Genomic DNA, 21,879 nt, shown 5'->3' with positions numbered 1-21,879 from the left:
CCAGTAAACTTGTTTCTCATTGTACCTTGCAGCCATGGAGATGTGACACTATTTTGCAAACAACTCCAGTAAACTGTGTAATAAAACGTATAATAAAGTGTGTAAAAACTCTAATTAATGACTGATCATTCCATACCCATGTTCAGGATGTAATCGATATAGCAGATGCATGGAATGCCATTAAAAAAATCACTATTATCTATGTAAAAATAAGATTGTAGTTTATTACATTCACAGAGCCAGACAGTAATGTGAGGCAACAGACACAACCTGACACAAATTCCTTGAAAGCCTTAATGCCTCTGTGGTTCAACTGAACAGCCCCACATGATTGTAAGCTGCCTCTGGTGCCACCATAATGCTGATGCTACTGTTACTAATTTTCTTCTGCTACTGTCAGGATAAAAAATAGGTCAAGAGGCCTCCTATCACTTTATTTGCAAGATGATACCCTTGACTAGGGAAATAGTTCATAAATACAGTAATAAAGATATAGTTTCATTTAGTTTAAAGCCAGCCTTTTACATCCAATAGCTGTAAAAATGAACATTTGTATTTCTCCCTGGAGCAGCAAGAGAGAATAATAGGGAGTAATCTCTACTTCAATGAGACCGCAGACCTAACACATTGATGTGTAAAATAGATCCTACAGAAGACAATAAGAGATCCAAATGCGTTGAGAAAAGAATGTAATGCACAGGACCAAAAAAGAGTGTGTCATACTGAGAATTCTGAGTGTGCCCTGCAGTGCACGTGTTTTATATATGCATTTTGGCCATGTGCTAACTTTCTGTATCTAAAATTAAGAATGTGTACAGTAGAGGGCGCTATTTTAACATGCTGGGACAATCTGGTTAAAGGAGAGGAATGGATCTAAATAGGTGATGTTTTTTCTCAATTATAAGGGCACATATTGCTGATAAAGATGTTCCATATTGGTCACAGTAAATTCTGCTCAATGTAAAAATGAAGAATGCCCTTTCTGCTAGTTGGAGGTCAAGGATTGTTTTCACAAATAATACAAAATGATCTCAGGACCCCTATTGTGGTAGATGCCCAAAGGGGTCAACACATTTATTCTTAATTAGATCTATCAAGCCGTGCACCACTAATTGGCCTTGTGTGCATGCAGTATAAATCTATGGGCAATCTGGCTACACAAAGTAAGCAGTGAGAGACCACTAACTTATCCTGAGGGGACTGGGTATGTATATTTTATCATGTGTAGAGGTAATCAAAAGACCCTTCTCACAGTTTTGGCGTAAAATTAAAGTCTGACCTTTACATGTGCATGGGGTCTTGAAGAGCTGTTCTCAGTATGGTGAGTGCTATGTTTAATTTCACTGGTGTCTGGGAATGTTTGAATAAAATATTTTTCTTATTCATTCTAATGTGTTAAACTATGAAGACTATTAAATCCAATATTGCACCCTGCCTATAAAAAATGAGTAACATAGATCTGTAAATGAAAGACAAAAAAATGTGTTCAAATGTGAACTTGAGAATATAAAAAAAGTGGGAGTTTTATTAATACAGTTAATAGTATTCCAGGTTTTATCTTTATTGGCCGACATAAGTGAGGTTACAAACAACCTAGAGAATTCCTAAAAAAAATTGCCTGAGATCAACATAGTTTAAGGGTAACAAGAAACATTGGTCTCTTTATTAAAGGGATGTGGGAGCCACAATTAAAGGGAAAGCTGCTTGATTTTTTTTATTGTTTAAAACAATAGCTAACACATTTACTACCCATTCCCAAGCTTTGCATAACCAACATTGTTATATTAATTTACTTTATAACCTCTAAGTTTGCCTGTTTCTAAGCCCCTGCAGGCCACCCCTTACCTCAGTGCTTTTTAAATATTGCACAACAGCCAGACAGTGATAGTTCATGTGTGCCATTTAGATAACATTGTGCTCACTTCCGTGGAGAATGATAATGGTTACGCAGGAACCAGCACTACTTGGCTAAAATTTAAGTTTGTAAAAAGCACCAGGGCAGTCTGCAGGGGCTTAGATACAGGTAATCATAGAGATAAAACGTGTATTAATAATAACAGTACTGGTTATGCAAAACTGGGGAATGGGTAATAAAGGGATCATCTATCTTTTTTAAACAATGAAAACTTTCAAGTAGACTGTCCCTTTAAATTTTCTTGATTCATACAATTAAACAAAAAAAGCAATTACTACTACTGCCAAATTTACATCTTTCTTATGGTATTCTTTGTTGAAATTGTGTTCCTTTCCATGAAAACATTCAGAGATAGGTGCAGGAGCGTTCATGTGGTGCAAGCCCTATATGTATAACATTGTTGCAAGCACTATTGCCATATGGGGCTAAAAACATGTGCACACGACTGAGCCTACCTCAATATGCTCTTGTGGACACAACATAAGTTTCAACAAAAGCTACCATGAGAAAAAAGTAAATTTGATGGTACAAGTAAATTGGAAAAGTTTATTAAATTGTATGCTCAGAATTTTCAAAATTTAATTTCGATTTCCATGTCCCTTTACATTTCATATATTCTCTTCAAGGAACCCTAAGAGGCCAGATTTTATACATTTCCCTTCTCGGGCTATTCAGTAAGCCAGTTGTTGTAATTGCACTCAATCAGAGCAATAATTTAAAGGGACATGAGACATAATTTTTTTTTCTTTCATGAATCAGATAGATCATACAATTTTAAACAACTTTCCAATTTACTTGTATTATCACATTTGCTACATTCTCTTTGTATCATTTCTTGAAGGAGCAGAAATACTCTACTGGGAACTAGCTGAGCACATTTGGCAAGCTAATGGCAAAAGGCGTATTTTTGCAGTCACCAATCAGCAGCTTTGCTTCTACCAAGCCTACGTATGTATGCTTTTCAACAATCAATACCAAGAGAATCAAGCAAATTAGACAATAGAAGTAAATTGAAAAGTTATTTAAAATTGCATGTTCTATCTGAATCATGACAGTTTAATTTTGACTTTACTGTCCCTTTAACTCTGGCCTGATAGACTTTCTTGAGGACTGTTTTAAAGGAATATAACAGCCATTTAAGTGCAATGAACATTTCCAATTGCTCCATTTCACATTTTCCAGCACAGCATTACCAGAACATGCTCTATGTAATAAACTACGCCATCCTAAGACATTATCTAGACAAGAGTAAATCTAGAATCACTTTATAAAGCATAGTTACATTTCTAGGTCTGAGGGTTAAGATTGGTTATGAGTTATGGATGGGATTTTGCAGATATTCTAATGCTATTGCCACACTGAAGAGGGTGCTGCCAATCTATAGCTTGTGTACCTTGATTTTCCAGGGCACCAAGCAACAGCAGACACTATGGCAACATTGACAGATGCATCCTATCAATTTAGACTGTGAGGAAAGAAAGATTTAATGAAAGAAAAATGCTAAAGACAGCAAACAGAAAATAGGTTTCACAATTACTCACACAACTACCCAGTCAATGTTACCAAGATATGATTTCTCGTATGCTGTATAAATGATGTGTGTGTGTGTGCTCAGAAACGTTTGTTGGAGTTTCATAATTTATTTTTAATTAGTATTAGTATAATTGTAAAAAAAAAATAAAGATTTAAATATCAGGGTGTAGAATTAACTTTTCACAAATAAAAAAACATTTGAATTGTCGATTAAAATACAATCCAATCATAAGCAGAAACTATATGCAATGTGTCAAAGACAAAGGGCATATTATCAAAGAAATCAAGTCCTTGCTGAAAAATAAGAGAGAAAACATAAGAGAGTCACACAAAATTTGGAATTATATAAATCACACTGAAAATATTCTGAAATATTAAGAAATTATAGACATATGTAGAAGAACATGCTATCCAAAAAGTATGTGACGTCTACCCAGGACCAATGTCCACTCAGAATAGGACATTTATATCATCTCCATTAAATTGATGACACACCCTGCGTTAGCTGTCAAAAATGTGCGTGTGCAAGAATTGTCATCCACACATATTGCACCAGTGATAGAGTAGAAAAAAGGTATTTGCAAGGGATGGACTTTGTCTAAAGAGGCAGAGAAATATGCAGTTATGGAAACGTGCCGATATTATTGCAGTATCTCAGCCAGACCTTGTTTCCCATTAAAAGTATAATATAGTGAGATATGAGTATAAAGCACTAGGCTTAAAGGGACATGAAACCCAATTTTTTTTCTTTCATGATTTAGGAGGAGCATGCAATTTTAAACAACTTTCTAATCTACTTCTATTATCTAATTTGCTTAATTCTCTTGATATTCTTTGCTGAAAAGCATATCTAGATAGGCTCAGTAGCTGCTGATTGGTGACTGCACATAAATGCCTTGTGTGATTGGCTCACCCCTGTGCATTGATATTTATTCAACAAATGATATCTAAAGAATGAAGCAAATTAGATAATAGAAGTAAATTGGAATGTTGTTTAAAATTGTATTCGCTACCTGAATCATGAATGAAAAATTTGGGGTTTAGTGTCCCTTTAACCAGACTGTCACAATAGGAACACGTTTTTGTTGTTTCCAATACTTTGGATCAATCTTTTGGCTCAATTAAAAATAAATCTAACCCAAAATTTTACTTTCATGATTCAAATAGAACAAACTTTTTTAAACAAATTTCCAAGTTTTTTCTAAATTGTGCTTCATTCTCTTGGTGCCTTTTATTGAAGGTGCAGCAGTGCACTACTGGGAGCTAGCTGAACACATCAGTAAGCCAATGATAAGATGTACTGTATATATGTGCAGCCATCAATCAGCAGCTAGCTCCAAGATCCTGAGCCTACCCAGGTATTATTTTCAACAAAGAATAGCAAGAGAACAAAGCAAATTATATAATCGAAGTTAACTGAAAAGTTGTTTACAAGTGTATATATTATCTGAATCGCATTTGGGGTTTCATGTCCCTTTAACCATAATCTAAAATAAGGACTTCCTATACATGCAGGGCAGAGAGATTTGTCTGCATAACAAAAATACTAAGTGTAGTTATCTAAAGAAATAGTGTGTATAATTCATAAATACATTTCTATCTGTGAAGCCTCTATTTAATGCTTAAAGGGACAGTCTAGTCCAAAATAAACTTTCATGATTCAGATAGGGCATGTCATTTTAAACAACTTTCCAATTTACTTTTATCACCAATTTTCCTTTGTTCTCTTGGTATTCTTAGTTGAAAGCTAAACCTAGGTATGCTAATATGCTAATTTTAATGAAACCTATGTATGCTAATTTCTTAACCTTTTCAGTGCTAACGACGTCTCTGAGCCGTCGCACAGTTTCCCACTCAGGTGCTAATGAGGTGCTAGCACTCTCCCACATTGAGGGAAATCTGGGGGCTCCCACCCACTCCTACTCCGGGGATCGGGCCTGTATAGTGACAGGCATCACCGGGGCTTCACATTATGCACGGTGATGTCACACGCAATGATGTGATGACGTCACTGCGCAACTTTATTTTAAAATAAGTTAAGTATAGGAAAAGGGGGCATGCTGCTTAGAAGCCTGTATCTCAGACATCTAAGCAGCTACAGACCCCCAAGACCCACCGTTGAAAAGGTAATCGCCTAACCTAACAGTGTAAGTATTGGGGATCTGTGAGAAAAAAAGTAAAAAATAATACTTAAAAAACTAAAAAAAAACTTTAAACAGCTTAGCACCCAGGTGGGAAAGTGCTTAGCACTCAAAGGGTTAAACCGTGAAGGCCGTCTCTTATCTGAATGCATTTTGATAGTTTTTCACCACTAGAGGGCGTTAGTTCATGTGTGTCATATAGATAACATTGTGCTCACGTTTACTTAGGAGTCGGCACTGATTGGCTGAAATGCAAGTCTGACAAAAGAACTGAAATAAGGGGGCAGTCTGCAGAGGCTTGGATACAAGGTAATCACAGACGTAAAAAGTGTATTAATATAACTGTGTTGGTTATGCAAAACTGGGAAAGGGGTAATAAAGGGGTTATCTCTTTAAAAACAATAACAAATTGGTGTAGACTGTCCCTTTAAAACACATTTTCTAACATTTGTATTATTGTAGACAAGGGGTATAATAGGAGGATAGAAGATTATTTGCACTTATTGATCTCTGGGCACCTCGTGTGGTAGAAGAATATAAATATATATTGACCAGGCCTCCCTTAAACTTACAAAGTCTAAGAAGGGGTTTAGATCTGCAATAATTTTGGTTCAGCCTTGAAGCCCCTCATTAACTGAGGTTTATCACTTAGATTACTTTATAACTACTCATTAATTCTCTTCCTGATAACATCTTAACGCCCAGCCCCAGCTTACAGTGTTACTCTGTAATCACCAATTACCTGATTAATAACCCACACAAAGGATCACTTCACACCCATATCCTCATAACACAACACTGTTGCCTATGTTTGTTGTTTAATGCACTTTAAGAAAATTGTTTTTTTTGGCAAACTATAGTCATTACAAACTCCAACACTAGTAGACAATGGCAAATAACAGATAGGATCTATGGCCGAAGGATTTCTCTTGAATAACTAATATATAAAATGTAAAGATAACTACAAGCAGTTTACCCTTCTTAAGGTTAATTTTCCTAATGGATAAAATCCTGCTCTGGCGATTCAGATAACTACACTGTGCTCACTCCCCATCTGTCTTCTTTCTGTAATCGAGATATAGAACTGCCCAGATTGTATAAGTGCAAGCTGCCAAGCCTATTGTTTAAAATGATGTTTTCTAGAAACTGGACAGAAACCTACTGATACACTACTCCGTTTTATTATAGTTCTACAGTCTTCTTGTTTATTTATTTTATTTATATATATAAAGTAAGAAATTGGATAATCCTAGCATTACCCGGTTAAACCTGACATTACCCAAGCGGCTGTTGGTAAAGCCCGATGTAACATGCATCGAGTCACCACATCAAACATATATACGATGCACTGTAATTCACACATCTTCACTATCTTTTTTTTGCCTCTGCCATGTAATCCTCACTCCCCAAGGTTCACTTGGGTGGATGCCAGAGGATGGGCGGGGCTCTTTCCTTGAACCCCCCAGGCTGAGGCAAAAAAATAGTGTAGATGGGGGAACATATATATAGACACTCAGACATACACATACACACACTAAATGTTCTAAATGTTAAAGGGACAGTTTACTCAAAAAATTTCTCCCCTTTAATTTGTTCCCAATGATCCACTTTACCTGCTGGAGTGTATTAAATTGTTTACAAGTAGCTCCTTTACCCTTATATTGGCATTTGAAATTGATAATTTAGCCTGTGGTATCCCCACCTATTCTGAAAGTTTGTGGCCGCGCGTACCAGCTATAGATAAGCTTTGTAAACACAGCCAGCAGAAGAAATTACACTCCCAGTGTGATAAAGCAGAGATAAGGTAATAAAATGTTGATTTTCCATTGTTCTCTCAAAGTATTGGTGATTGTTTTAAGGACAGATATAAGATAAAGAAGCAGGTATATGTACACAATGTGATACAGTAATGAGATCTGATTATACCTACAAGCTCAACCTATCTTATTAGGCTGTGGCTTCAAAACACAAAATCAGAGTTTTAATATACAGAAATAAACCTTAAAAAGCTAATTTTCATACATTTTTTACTCTGCAGTTGGTAAAAAAAGCAATTGTAAACACATTAAGGGAAAAACTATTTTACAGTATACTGTCCCTTTAAGGATAGGAAAAATACACATTTTGTAACTTATCCACTGCAGTGCTTGCTTGTCCTGGGCTAGTTGAAATTATGTGTGTGTGTATGTACGTATGTACAGTATATATATATATATATATATATATATATTTATTTTTTATTTTTTTTATCAAGAAAAACATTTTACTTAACCCACATAAGCTATACTGTAGAACTAGCACTTTTAATTGTTATCTAGAAATAATGGAGGCTTTAGAAACATAAACAAATACATTCATTTGTTGTCATTCAGCATCTGTTTGTGATTTTGGGGAGTGAAGCAGGTGAGGATATCATTTTACACTACTATTATTTGATTGTTTTACCTTTCGGTCATGTTCCTGGCTGTCCTCTTGATAGCTTGTGCAAACCATGCTGGAAGACGATGAGAACGTTGGTCCCTGCGAGTAGTATTGAGAACTTCGACAGCCATCCCTCCGAAGCTTGTCACATTCTACGTACAAAGAGGAAAAAGGACAAGACTATGTGAAACTGCACACAAACCATATCATATCCATTACTGAAAATGACCAGTGCACATATGATGAAAAACTATTGAAGACACCAATGAAGTTTTACTAATGATAAGAATATCATTGATTTTAAAAGAATTTAGCTAATGTTTTCAGAAATGGTTTATTTCTCCCTATTAAAAGGACATTACACACATTTTATTTTGTTAAAAAGAAAAAAAAAACTATATAAAGAAATAAAAACAAAAGTTGCTTTTCCCACACTGCTTAGAGGCCAAAAAGCAAATAACTAGGTTTTCAAACTGCTGTCAATTGAGTAAACCAGCTTTGATTTGCAGGTTACAGAATTTGCTTTTGGGCCAATCTAGTAAAAGGGAAAAGCAATTTATTTACACAAAAAATAGGTTTGTAAAGAGTATTTAAGATTTCTTCAGTTTATGTATCTATCATTTTTTGTACCCATGGGTCAAGCCTTATAAGATAAATTAAACAAAAAAAACTGTTACAGAGTGAATTATTATTTAATATTATAAGCACAGTACAGGATGTCCGGCTTAAAAGAGCTGTTGCTAAATCCTGATATCTTATTAGGTGACTAACTTGTTCATTAATTAAAAAGAAGCACTGTGTATGTTGTAACATGGTCATTTATTTCCCAGGATCCTATTCATTAGGAATTATATGGAGGGTAATTATGACATTTCTCACTGGTGAGTGCAGAAACAAATCTGAAAGCCTTTATCCTCCCAAACATCCTATCTTGGCTTCCGGTGCTTTGTCTCTTAATTCCCCCTCCTGGAGGGGGATATAAAGGGACGACACAGAACACAAAGCATAATTTTACTAAATAACTCAACATCATGAAAGGTACCATAAAAACACTGGTACTCCCTGTCCTAACACAGAAATGAAATACACTCACAATGTGACACATGCTGGTGATCACTGAGCTAATCTATCTATTGCCAAGAACATTCATCTGATGGGTTTATTACACTGCACCACAATATTCTGATATAGGGGCACAATACACACATTTTAAGGTATCTACAAGCCTCTGCATTGTATAAACAGTGTAGTATCTTTTGGGGATATTATGTTTTATTTCCCAAACAACAATGCTCAGGCACCTCTATCTTATTCCATTACTGCTTCTTTCATTTTGATCTTTTAATGATAAGGAAATATTGAAGAAGAGCATTAAATTGTAACAAATGACAAAACACTATTGAGCAACCCAATATATATACACACACACTAACATACATATATATACACACATACAAACACACAAACATATATACATATATACACACACACATATATACATACACACACATACTGTACATAACTACATACACACACATATACATATATACACACACATATATACATACACACACACACTCATACACACTCATATACATACACACACACATATACACACATATATATATATATACACACACATACTAACATACACACACATATATACATACACACACATTCATACACACACACACTCATACACACTCATATACATACACACACACACACATATATATATATATATATATATATATATATATATATATATATATATACACACACATACTAACATACACACACACATATACATACACACACCATATACACAATTATCACATAGTTTTTCTAGGCCAAACTGTGTTTTAAACTGCATGAAATGTTCCTTTTAAAATTACACCCAATATAGTGTATCGTTGTTAAAACCACAAAATTAACAAATAGTATAGCTTATGATATAACCGGGAGGCATAAGACAACTCATCAAAAAAAAAAAAGTCCTTATGAATAGAGTTTAGCATAACACACATCAAACAACGTATGATGCAGGTGTGCACATAAATCATTCTTCACAAGCAAACAAGAAGTAGTGCAGACTTATTATGTTGTTTATGACAATAATTGTATACAAGAGAAAACCAGGATGTTGCAATTGATCAGGACATTGCTAATACTTATTAGTGAGGTCCAACATGGCAATAAAAAGTGTGCAGTGTATTCATAAAGTGCATTTTAAAAAAAGATACAGACTTGTTCATAGCCTTATCGTGATCTGAATCTAAAAAGATGATGAAATAATAGTTGTCTATGTTTAAAAAGGAACAGATGCTTATATATCTCTACATGCATATAAGGCAGAGCATAAAAAGCTGACTTTGCAACCAAAGCTCCACAGGCAAAATAAATTGTTGCTTGTAGTGAATGGACAAGAGCAGCTCTTTGCTTGGGGGAATAGAGCCAATGGCTAACACACAGCTGAACCTTCATGCCCAAACAGCTCACTCACATAAATTCTTAGTCTTTGTACAACTTGTAAGATAACTGACCTGAACAATGATGTTACTGAAACTGATAGAGAGTTGTCTGTGGTATTCATTGCATGCATATGAATGAGTAGCAATTAAAGGGACATGAAACCTCAAGTTTTTCTTTCATGCTTTAGAGAATACAATTTTAAACAACATTCCAATTTACTTCTATTATCCAATTTGCTTCATTCTTTAGATATCCCCTGTCGAAGAAATAGCAATGTACATGGGTGAGCCAATCACTACAAGGTATCTATACACAGCCACCAATCAGCAACTCCTGAGCCTATCTAGATATGCTTTTCAACCAATGATATAAAAGGAATAAAGCAAATTAGATCAAATAAGTAAAGTGGAAAATTACATGCTCTTTCTAAATCCTAAAAGAAAAATTTTGTGTTTCATGTCCCTTTAAAGAGGTTGAAATATTTTTGCACTAAAAAGGTTAAATTACTTTTAGAGTTACGTTACATCACTCATATAAAAGAACAGCAATTTTCTAAAGTTAAATGGACAACACAAAAACTGTAAATCTACATTGTAGAAGACAGTGCTTGCATGTCAATGTTACAACATTTGAAAAATGATTGCCAAATATAATATTTTGCACACTTTGAAAATGAGAAAATAAAAAAGCTATTTTGTTTGAGAGAGAGAGAGAGAGAGAGATGCAGCAAAGATAAAATGTCCCTTTAAACTAACTAGGTGTGTGCACAACAGATACCTAGATACACGTTGCTCATTGGCTGTCAGGTATACTACTCAGTATTGGCTGAATAGAACATATCTCCACATGCCTGACAGAAAAAAATAAGTTCATAATATATTTTAAATAATCTCTTTTAGGTGGAAAAAGGGACCGTGCATTTTTAAATGTTTCAAGTATAGTACGCTGAATGGTTTAACAGTGCGCCTCATGAAATTAATTTTAAAAAGTAAACTGAATATATATGTGTACTGGATATAATCTATATGATATCAGCTAGTATGGGTTGTAATGCAGCCAAACTGCTCCTGAGGAAAATCATTTGCATCCTAATAGAAATGATAATGCCATAGATTGAAACCTATGGTACCCCCTGCATTGCATTGTTTTGTTTAGTGGGAAGAGTGCATACAGGGAAAGGGTTAGTCAAACGATACTTTGACTGATAATACAAGTTATGAGGACAATCAATACACTAATGTAAAATAACTGTTTATTTCCTCCTATGTCTTGTGTTGCAAATGAAGGACATGGTTTGAACTTAAAGGGACAGTATACACTCATTTTCATGTAATAGACACTACTATAAAGAATAAGATGCACAGATACTGATATAAAAATCCAGTATAAAATGGTTTAAAACGTACTTAGAAGCTTTCAGTTTAGCTCTGTTGAAAAGGCAGTTGGAAAGCCCACTGCAAGTGGGAAATAAGACACACACCCCTCCCCCTTCTTTTGCATATGAAAAGACCATTTACACAAACAGGAGCAAGCTGGAGAAGGTAGCTGATGGTATTCAAATAAAACTTTGGGGCTTGGTTAGGAGTCTTAAAATCAGAGCAATGTTCTTTAAAAATAAGCAAAATTATACATTTTTAAAAAAAAAAAAAATTTTTATGGGCTTTATAAATAGATCATCTACAAAACATTTATGCAAATAAAAAATGAGTGTATAATGGCCCTTTAAAATGACTCTTGATGGTAAACCGTTAAATGTATCTCTGTTCACTAAATTGAATACATGCTTAAAGGGACACAGAAAATCAAAATTACACTTTCATGCTTCAGATACTGAGCACGGTTACAGATTACATCTTTCTCTTAGTAACTCTTTTCCATGAGAGCATACTGAATTATGCCTAGGAGTGTTTGATGTGATACATATATTGCTCAGGACTCCTGAGCTTACTTCAGTATATATACTCTTGCGTAAAAGAACAAAGTTTCAGTTGGAATTTTCTTTGCATGTTCCTTTAAAAGAGGGTGACCTCACTTCTTGTTTAAAGGGGAATACTTATAAAAAATGCATAGAGGAGGGGTTCTCTTAGTTTACTGCAGGCTTTCAGTTTCAGAGCGGCCTGCCATATGCATTTTTCATAAGTAAGACATGATCTGCCATCCATGCATATAATAGAATATGCAAATTCTTAGAAACAACAAAGGGTGACTATAACATTTTAAACAGACCACCTTCTTATTCTGCTTCACTGGTGACTAGAAAGCATTTTTCAAACTTCTTACCCTAATTTGACCACTGTAACTATATATATATATATATATATATATATATATATATATATATATATATATATATATATATTTATTATTTTTTTTAAATCGAATATGGTCAAAGGCCCTTGCATCGCAGAAGAGGAGAAAAGCTCTCTGTAAAATCTGAGTTTAGCGTTTCTAAATTATTTTCTCGGCCTTACTGCACTATTTTACTTCACATCAATAAGGGGTGGTGGGATGTCCTCCATAATAATGAGAGCTCTCTGTTAGGTAAAAGTTCACAATGGAGGGCGAAGTACAGAGGTGGACACTAGCGTGTTTTAAAACGTGAAAATTACAAATCAAATTATGCAGTTTTAAGTGCATTGTACCTTAAAGGAACAAAGGGACATTATACACTAGATTTATTTTTTTTGCATAAATGTTTTGTAGACGATCCGTTTATAAAGCTCATACAGGGATTTTTAAAAAAAAAAAAAGTATAGTTTTGCTTATTTTTAAATAACATTGTGCTGATTTTCAGACTCCTAACCAAGCCCCTAAGTTTTAGGAGAATACTGATGTATACCTAATCCAGCTTGCTCCTGTTTGTGTAAAGGGTATTTTCATATGCAAAGGAAGGTGGGGGGGGGGGCGAGAGTCTGTTTTTACTGGGTGTTCCAGTCCACCTAATCAAAAGTGCTAAACTGGGAGCTTCTAAGTAAGTTTTTAAAAGGTTTTAGACTGGATTTTTAGATCAGCACATGTGCATATTCTTTACAGTAGTGTCTATTAAATGCAGTTATATGAAAATTGGTGAATACTGTCCCTTTTAATTTGCTGTAATTTTCGTATGCATAGGTTTTCCTTTTTAGAATAATTAGTGTTTTGAGTATTCTTGCGAGAAAAAACAACGAGAATTGTAGTGCAAAAAATGTTTATAGAATTAGGCTGGGATATGAGAGAAAATTTCATATACGATGATGGAATGCCCATGTTTAGCCCATTTTCCCAAAAAAAACAATAATTACGCTTTGTATTTTGTACTTCTGAATTTCTTTGTGTTTTTTCCAATCCAGTGTACTTAAATTACATTTACGCTGTGCATATTTAATATGGTTTATTCTTGTGTAATTTATAAATACATTTTAAGTTTTTGATAAAATACGATTTTTGGTGAAGAATTTCGTTACTATTTTTGATCCACCTTAATATAATATTTTCCTGCATATTTTTGTGTGAATGGTTCAATGATTCATTTGTGTGATTTTTAAATTACAAATTTAATTGTGCACTTTTGTCATGTATGATCTCCTTCCCAAACGAAAATGCAGTATATGCCCCTTAGCGTATACCCCGTTTGTATGGCTTTATAGACTTTCATCAGGGAAATAGAAGGGCTGGCGAACATTATAGAATCTCACCAGCCCAGAGAACTTTAGAGAATCGGACCCCAAATAGAGGCTATGAATTCTGTAAGATGGGTGCTATGACACAAAAAGAAATAGTCATTTTTATTAAACGTCTGTGATGCCATATGACACATAATCTTGTTCTAACAATGTATCTCCACTTCATTACTGTCCTTATGCTTCCTTTATACGGCCACCATCAAACCCATCCTAATAAGCAGATAATTACTGTACAGGTGTCTGAGTCAAGATGTTTCTTTTCCATCTGGCCGCATAATAACAATAATTATGTATAAGAGCTAGGTAGGCAGTTTACACCGATATCCCCATGTGACATTCTGATATATGTAACACTCACTGTACTCTGAGAGCCACTTATTGGTGCACACAATCATTTTAACAGGAATCCTGCCACATATTGTGCTATCAGGGGAGCAGAATTCCATTAGCAGTGACAGATGCAATTTAAATTTGCTTGTGATCTGGTTTAAAAGCTTTTTATAAAGATTAATTTTAACGGTTATTTGTATTCAGTACATACATACAGAACATTCTATACTCTTAATTTTTTTGGTTTGGTTATAATATTTGCTTTTACTAAAAATGCTAAAACAGATGTAGAACATACTTTCAGGATAATGTATACAGTGTAAAAAAACAAACAAAAAAAAACTATCAGGGCTTCATAAATTCCAGGAGCCATTGCCCTTACATTTATGGCTTGTAACGTTTTAGAATTTTCTACATATGACTTAGTCAATCCTAAAGTTGCCAGGTGTCCTGTATTCAACAGGACTGTCCAGTAATTTAGCAGGCTGTCCTGTAAAATTTTCACAAAAAATGCTAAAAACTTAAATGCCCAGTTTTATTTTAAAATACCTATACATTAGCTCAAAGGCCTCCTATGCACCTAACACTTTATAAATATGAAGCAGAAAGAAGTGAAAAGCAATCAAGAGGGTCAAATAAATTTTGTTTACATGTGTTACTGGCAGCCAAAGAGGTAAACTTATTGAATTATATGTAAATGGAAGCCAAGGGGGTAAAATGGCTGCTCAGTTGTGGAAAAATATACATTGTGGGTTCAAGAGTGGAAGCTTATGGTGCTTTTGGGAGAGGCATTGTGTGATCCCACCAACTATTGTGCTCAGTCACCAACAGATTTCCAGTAATTTTGTGGAGGACAACTGGCAGCCCTAAATCAAACACCTTGTATGGATTCTAAAAATTTGCATGGCTAGGAACAGTCTAGTCAATATTACATTTTCATGATTCAGATAGGGCATGGAATTTTAAACAACTTTCCAATTTACTTTTATCAAATTTGCTTTGTTCTTTTGGTATTCTTTGTTAAAAGCTAAACTTAAGTAGGTTCATATGCTAATGTCTATGGCCGCCTCTTATCTCAGGGCATTTTGACAGTTTTCACAGCTAGACAGCGCTAGTTTGTGTGTGCCGTATAGATTACATTGTGCTGACTCCTGTGGAGTTATTTATGAAACATCACTGATTGGCTAAAATGCAAGTCTGTCAAAAGAACTGAAATAAGGGGGCAATCTGCAGAGGCTAAGATACAAGGTAATCACAGAGGTAAAAAATGTATTAATATAACCGTGTTGGTTATGCAAAACTGGGGAATGGGTAATAAAGGGACTATCTATCTTTTCAAACAATAAACATTTTCAAGTAGACTGTCCCTTTTAATATGCGTGTTCTCACTTTTACGTTTATCAACTCCTGTATTAAGAGGCAGGTGTAGTAAGTTATAAACACAAGAAATACCAGCTAATTTCACGTTTGTTACACAGACCTGCTACAATGTAAGCATAAAGCTTAATCAGGGGTTGCCAAATGTATTTGAAATTTAGAAGCCAACAAGAGTATCCGTCAGCCATACACATTTTATAGTTGTTAAAGACAAGCCCAGACATGGTAATATCGATGTTTGTGCCTATTAAAAGGTTAAAAAAACTCTGACAATAACATTTTACCTCAGCATTTATTTATAAAAGGTATATAGCTAACCATGTGATGTATGCAGGGCCTACAATGAAATGAAAAAGGCTAAATCAGGTTCATTCATTGTCTTTTATTGTGAAAACATTTGATCTTAAAATAAAGGTAGTTCAAATGCAGGATAAGATGTGTGTTATTATAAAAACACAGCTTATGTTTCTCATAGATGGATAGTGGGGTAGTATTCCCTTTAATGTTTAAATTCATAAACATCACAAAGACAAAAAACAATGTTTAGCTAACAAACATGCATTTGTTTTACTTATGTAAGGAATGCTGGCATTTATTTGGCAACAAATTTATCTGATTTGAGATTTTAATCCAAGTAATTGGAATGGTATTCTCCAGAATGCAAAGCTAAGTCTTCTGGGGTAGATCTAATACCATAGCAAACCACTTAAAACTGTTTGGACCTAAAGCCCTATTAGTGTGTTTTTAAATAACATTGAACCTAAGAGAGGAGTCTCATCAGAATTTAAAAGATGTAATTTATTTATAAATTAAAATTATTTACATTTAATTGATATATATTCACTTTTCTGGTACCACATTTTATTTATTTATTTATTTGTTAGATCTGTGGGTTCACAAACAATGGTTATAAACAAAAATATTCTACCATTCAAAGTTAGAATATTATCCCAATAATACAAAAAAAAATGTGTGGACATGAACTGAATAATTTGAGCCACTGAATACACCATGAGACATGGGAATGTGGGAATGCATATATTAATGACCTAATTTACATGAAAGTTACCAAACCAGCAGCATGCTGCTTTTATTAATGCATGGTCAAACAAAGGGCATCCTGGGTAACTGGTAACATGAAATATTCACAATCTATCTTTTCATTATCATTTACTCAGGAGACCTTCTGTGCTGAACCCCATGTCATAATATAAATATCAACAGATTGAACCCCAATCTCTGGTAAATGCAGTATCCTTGCTTTGGCATATTAAACTGGCAATTTGTCATTTAAACAAATCAGCATCATCTAGTGACCCCATGATCCAGGGTCTGTTTAAATTATAAGAATTACAAAGTAAAATAGCTGGAAGCTAGAATCAGTGTATAAATGATAGGATAAATGTGAGAAGAGAAATAAGAGCAAAATGTATACCAGGGTGAATAAAAATCAATGCTTTTTAAAAAAGTTTTTATTTTATTCTTTTTTTTTTTTTTTTTAAATCAGATCACTTTCCAATAATTTAATTCACTTCAATGATCTATCTATGCATATCTAATGATAAATAACCAAATCTGTAATGGCCTGATATAACTGGAAAAATAATCTGAAAAGTTATTATTTTAAAAATGAAAACCATGATTTAAATCGATTTAAAATCGATCTTACTGACTAGTGATTACAATGCTGATTTAAATCATTTTTAAATCAATGTTTTAAATCAAATCCACCCTGTTGTATATGCAGTTTTAAACAGAGGAAGAAGCAGAGGAAAATATTGATGGGAAAAAAAGTTACTGTATAAGAAGTTAGAAACAAAAAAAAAAGGAGGTTAAAAGGTGATAGAGAGAAAAGGAGGCTGAGATTAGGGATATGACTGGAGAGAAACACAGCCTTAGGACAACATATAATAGATGTAAATATTTGCCAACATAGCCTCCATTTGCTACTTCTATTAACAGTCAATTAATTATCACTGTAAATTATTAATTTCAGAAATCTATAATTTTACACACAAGGCTTCTATGTTGCTTCTCTCTAACAATATTCAATAGATTATGAATATACAGTTTCAGCTCAACACTATTGTGTTACAAATTACTCAACCTAGTCAGTTCAACACTATTGTTTACAATTAACTCAACCTACTCAATCAATTTGCAACTCTGAAGTTTAGTGCCCAACAAGCGCTAGATTACGAGTGGAGCGGTAGTTTGCACTCGCATTTGAGCCTTAAAACTGCTCAAAGTATTTTTGTGTGCTCTCGCGTTCATAATCTCTGCTATGTGCAGAACATTGTATCATGAACTATGCAATATTATCTTCTAAATAACCGCAATCATGTTTGCGCGACTTGTGGGTGTTAGGTTTTTCGGCTCCATTGAAGTCTAACACACACAAGTCCCGCAAACACAATTGCGGTTATTTAAAAGCACAACATAATCAAATGTTCTGCACATAGCAGACTATGTTCTATTTCTTCTTAAAGATATATATATATATATATATATATATATATATATATATATATATATATATATATATATATATATATATATATATATATATATATATATAATGGATTTTTGCACAAATATATACACACACACATACATACACACATCATTATATATAGGTATAAATATATACATATACATATATATATATATATATAGGAATTTATATAATATTTAAAAAAAGCATAGAACATATTTTGCTATGTGCAGAACATTGTAATGTATAACATTTACAGTAAATACACAGTATAACACTTTAATAATTATGAATATTGCATAAATATGATTTTTCAGGCTTTCAGCTACTTGACTGCAAAGGGCTCCAATTCACACCCACACACACATATATATATATATATATATATATATATATATATATATATATATATATATATATATATATACATACATACATATACACATACATATATATATATATATATATATATATATATATATACATACATACATACATACATACACATACATATATATATATATATATATACACACACACACGTGTTTATATGAGTATATATGTCTGTAAATACATATATACACATATAAATACAGGTGTATACATAGTCACACACACATATACATACATATATATATATATATATATATATATATATATATATATATATATATATATATATATATATATATAATTATATACATACATATTTAGATAAGTATACAGTATGTATGTATCTCTATGCTAAAGTCCTTTTTTGTAACACCTGAAACTTCATGTCTCGTGTAACAATTAACTAGAGCTCTGAAGTCGTGGTAATCATTCTAGCGTAGATCGCAATTGCGCTCACGCGTTCACATTTACTTTCAAATTAATATGAGCAGAATTTAACTTGCACGCAAACGGCCATGAAAACACGATTCCCCTTCTTCAAAACAATAATTAAGTATGTTCTGTATTCCATAAATCAGAGATAAAATGTTCAGTGCAACGTGAGACAAAGCAGAGCTTAGTTTCAGTTAAATCACACTTTACAGACACACATACGCGACAGGTAAACTCCCTACTGGTATCACTGAGGACACATTTGGAGGCTCAGACTGGATTTTCCAAAGCTGTTGTGTGTAACCACAGTGATTGATTTTGTGGATGTGAGAAATTTAGGGCATCAATGTAAACCTGATTGTGACCTTTCCACAAGACAGAGAATTCCCTCTTAAATTCAGGCCCTCCAATGTAATGTAAGATTATGTTTAAGACAGAATAAGCTCTTAAGAAGGATTAGTAGCCATAGGGTTGAGACAAATCATATAAAACTTCTTTGTGATTAAATGCAATGAAACTAGAGACAAGTACACCTGTGTCTTGGAGAAAATTACAAAACAAAAGGCTATTTCAACATATCAAGCAAATATTTTGTTTTCTTTATCTTGTACATTACTGTGTATACTACACACATGATTCTCTGATACTCCAAGGAATATGGTTGATAGAGAAATATCTTATTGCTGGCAAGTGCTGACATAACAAGCCTCTAAAATAATAAGTATATATATATATATATATATATATATATATATATATATACTATATACTATATATAAAGTTTTGAAACCCATCCCATTTTATAGCTCTAAAAAAATGTTGTCACTTATATTTATATTTTATACAATAACCATATGATACATAAAAAGAGAGAGAGATCTCAAATGGATGTTGGTTTATTCTTTGAAGAGAGTAGCAAAATGTTATAGTCCAATCCTTTGTGTGCTCTGAGTTTAGCATATTAAGTATTCACCATTTTTTAATGAGGGATCCCATAGGTGTATAGATTTATTTCTGGCAGAAACACACAGTTAAAATCATCTACCCATTTTTTGTATGCTAAACCTGGTTTCTAATAGGTGAAGTAATTGCGATTTTTAATATCATGTGATATCTAAATGGCCATGTGACTCTTTCTTTTAAAAGAGGAGTTTCTTGTCTCATGGTTATATGAAACTATTTATGGCCGAAAGGCACAAATTCAGAATTGTCACACTTTAAAAGAGACTAAAAAGTCAAAATTAAGCTTTTATGATTCAGATAGGACATGCTATCTTAAACAACTTTCCAATTTACTTTTGTTATGTAATTTGCTTTATTCTCTTAATATCCTTTGCTGAAATACATACTTAGGTAGGCCCAAGCAACAATGCACTACTGGAAGCTAGCTACTGATTTTGTGTATATGCCTCTTTTCATTGGTTCACCTGATATGTTCAGCTAACTCCCAGTAGTTCATTGCTGCTCCTTTAACAAAGGATACCAAAAAATAAGTACATTTGATTATAAAAGTAAATTGGAAAATTATTTCAAAGTGTATGCTCTATCTCACTTGTTTTCAAACCTGTCCTCTCATTCCAGAGGTGCTTACAGATATGGAGCATGTTCTGGCTCTTTGCCCCCAGTGAACAACCATGTTCAGAGTACTGTTATATTTATATGAATTTTTCTTACCTCGGAGCACAGATTTCAGGTTCAACTTGGCTTCCTGGTGAAGGTCCTCTACACATGGAGGTCTGGATGATGGGAGGAAAACATTATCCTGCTGGTGCCATGCAGCTCTATAGTGAACTGTATATTTACTCTCTTCATCTAGAGTGGAAACCGCTAGAAATAAAATAAAATAAAGCGTTATCAACCCATGATTGTTAGTACTGACCATTTCTGCTTTGAAAGTGCAAAAAGAAGTGTGTAAAATAGGATTATGATGCAGTTTGTACAGCTTATGTGTTATGTAGATGTGTGAAGCTGGTTTCATGTTTTCATGACCCATATCAACATTTATAATATTAAGCCTAAATGTAGTGTAATTCAAGTGTATTAAGTAAGACAAATTAGATCATTCTGAGGAAAAAATAAATATATATATATATATATATATATATATATATATATATATATATATATATATATATATATATATATATATAACACGTGCACACACTTACACAATTCATTAAAGTTGGTTTAAATAAATTAAATAATAATAGGGCTAAATACTAAGAAGATGTGTACATATGATCAGGAATTGTACTTCTATGAACAAACGGGGGGGGGGGGGGGACTGGCTAACCAAAAAGCAAAACCTTGTATAATAAAATGAAAGTGAATGTGTGGCTGTAAAATGAAATTAATGTAGAAATAATTGAATTTAATAAACTTTAAGATACTTAAAAGTAAGACCGTGATAGACACGCTGGATATAAGTAGAATGTGAGTCATACAAAGTCAGAATAAAAACAAAAATACCATCACAGATTACTATATTTCTAGAGTTTTTAAGTTATTTTCACTTTTCAATATAGAATTATGTCACACATCCACTAAGCTTTCCATAGCTGACTGTCAATACTGTCAAATTTTAATAAAATGTAAATATGTAGAAATATTCATTACAAATAACACTTTATACAGGCCACAAACCAGACAGATCTATAATGATGCTTCAGAGCAATCAGATCCACAGGGACATTTGTCAGGTGTGAACAG

General features: G+C 33.4%; 1 protein-coding gene across 7 annotated transcripts in view; it reads right to left on the bottom strand.

Moving 5' to 3' along the window:
* The window catches only part of NHSL1 (NHS like 1), a 366,199-nt gene that overhangs the window by 23,567 nt on the left and 320,753 nt on the right, over window positions 1-21,879 (bottom strand). For all 7 annotated transcript variants that reach the window (XM_053710664.1, XM_053710666.1, XM_053710667.1 and 4 more), the window contains exons 2-3: window positions 20,845-20,997; window positions 8,035-8,162 (exon numbers count right to left, since the gene is read on the bottom strand). In XM_053710664.1, coding sequence (XP_053566639.1) covers window positions 8,035-8,162; window positions 20,845-20,997 — 281 coding nt within the window. The remainder of the gene's footprint in view (window positions 1-8,034; window positions 8,163-20,844; window positions 20,998-21,879) is intronic.

Source organism: Bombina bombina, chromosome 4 (assembly GCF_027579735.1).
Source record: "Bombina bombina isolate aBomBom1 chromosome 4, aBomBom1.pri, whole genome shotgun sequence".
NCBI lineage: Eukaryota > Metazoa > Chordata > Amphibia > Anura > Bombinatoridae > Bombina > Bombina bombina.
This window is presented reverse-complemented; position numbering and strand designations above follow the sequence as displayed.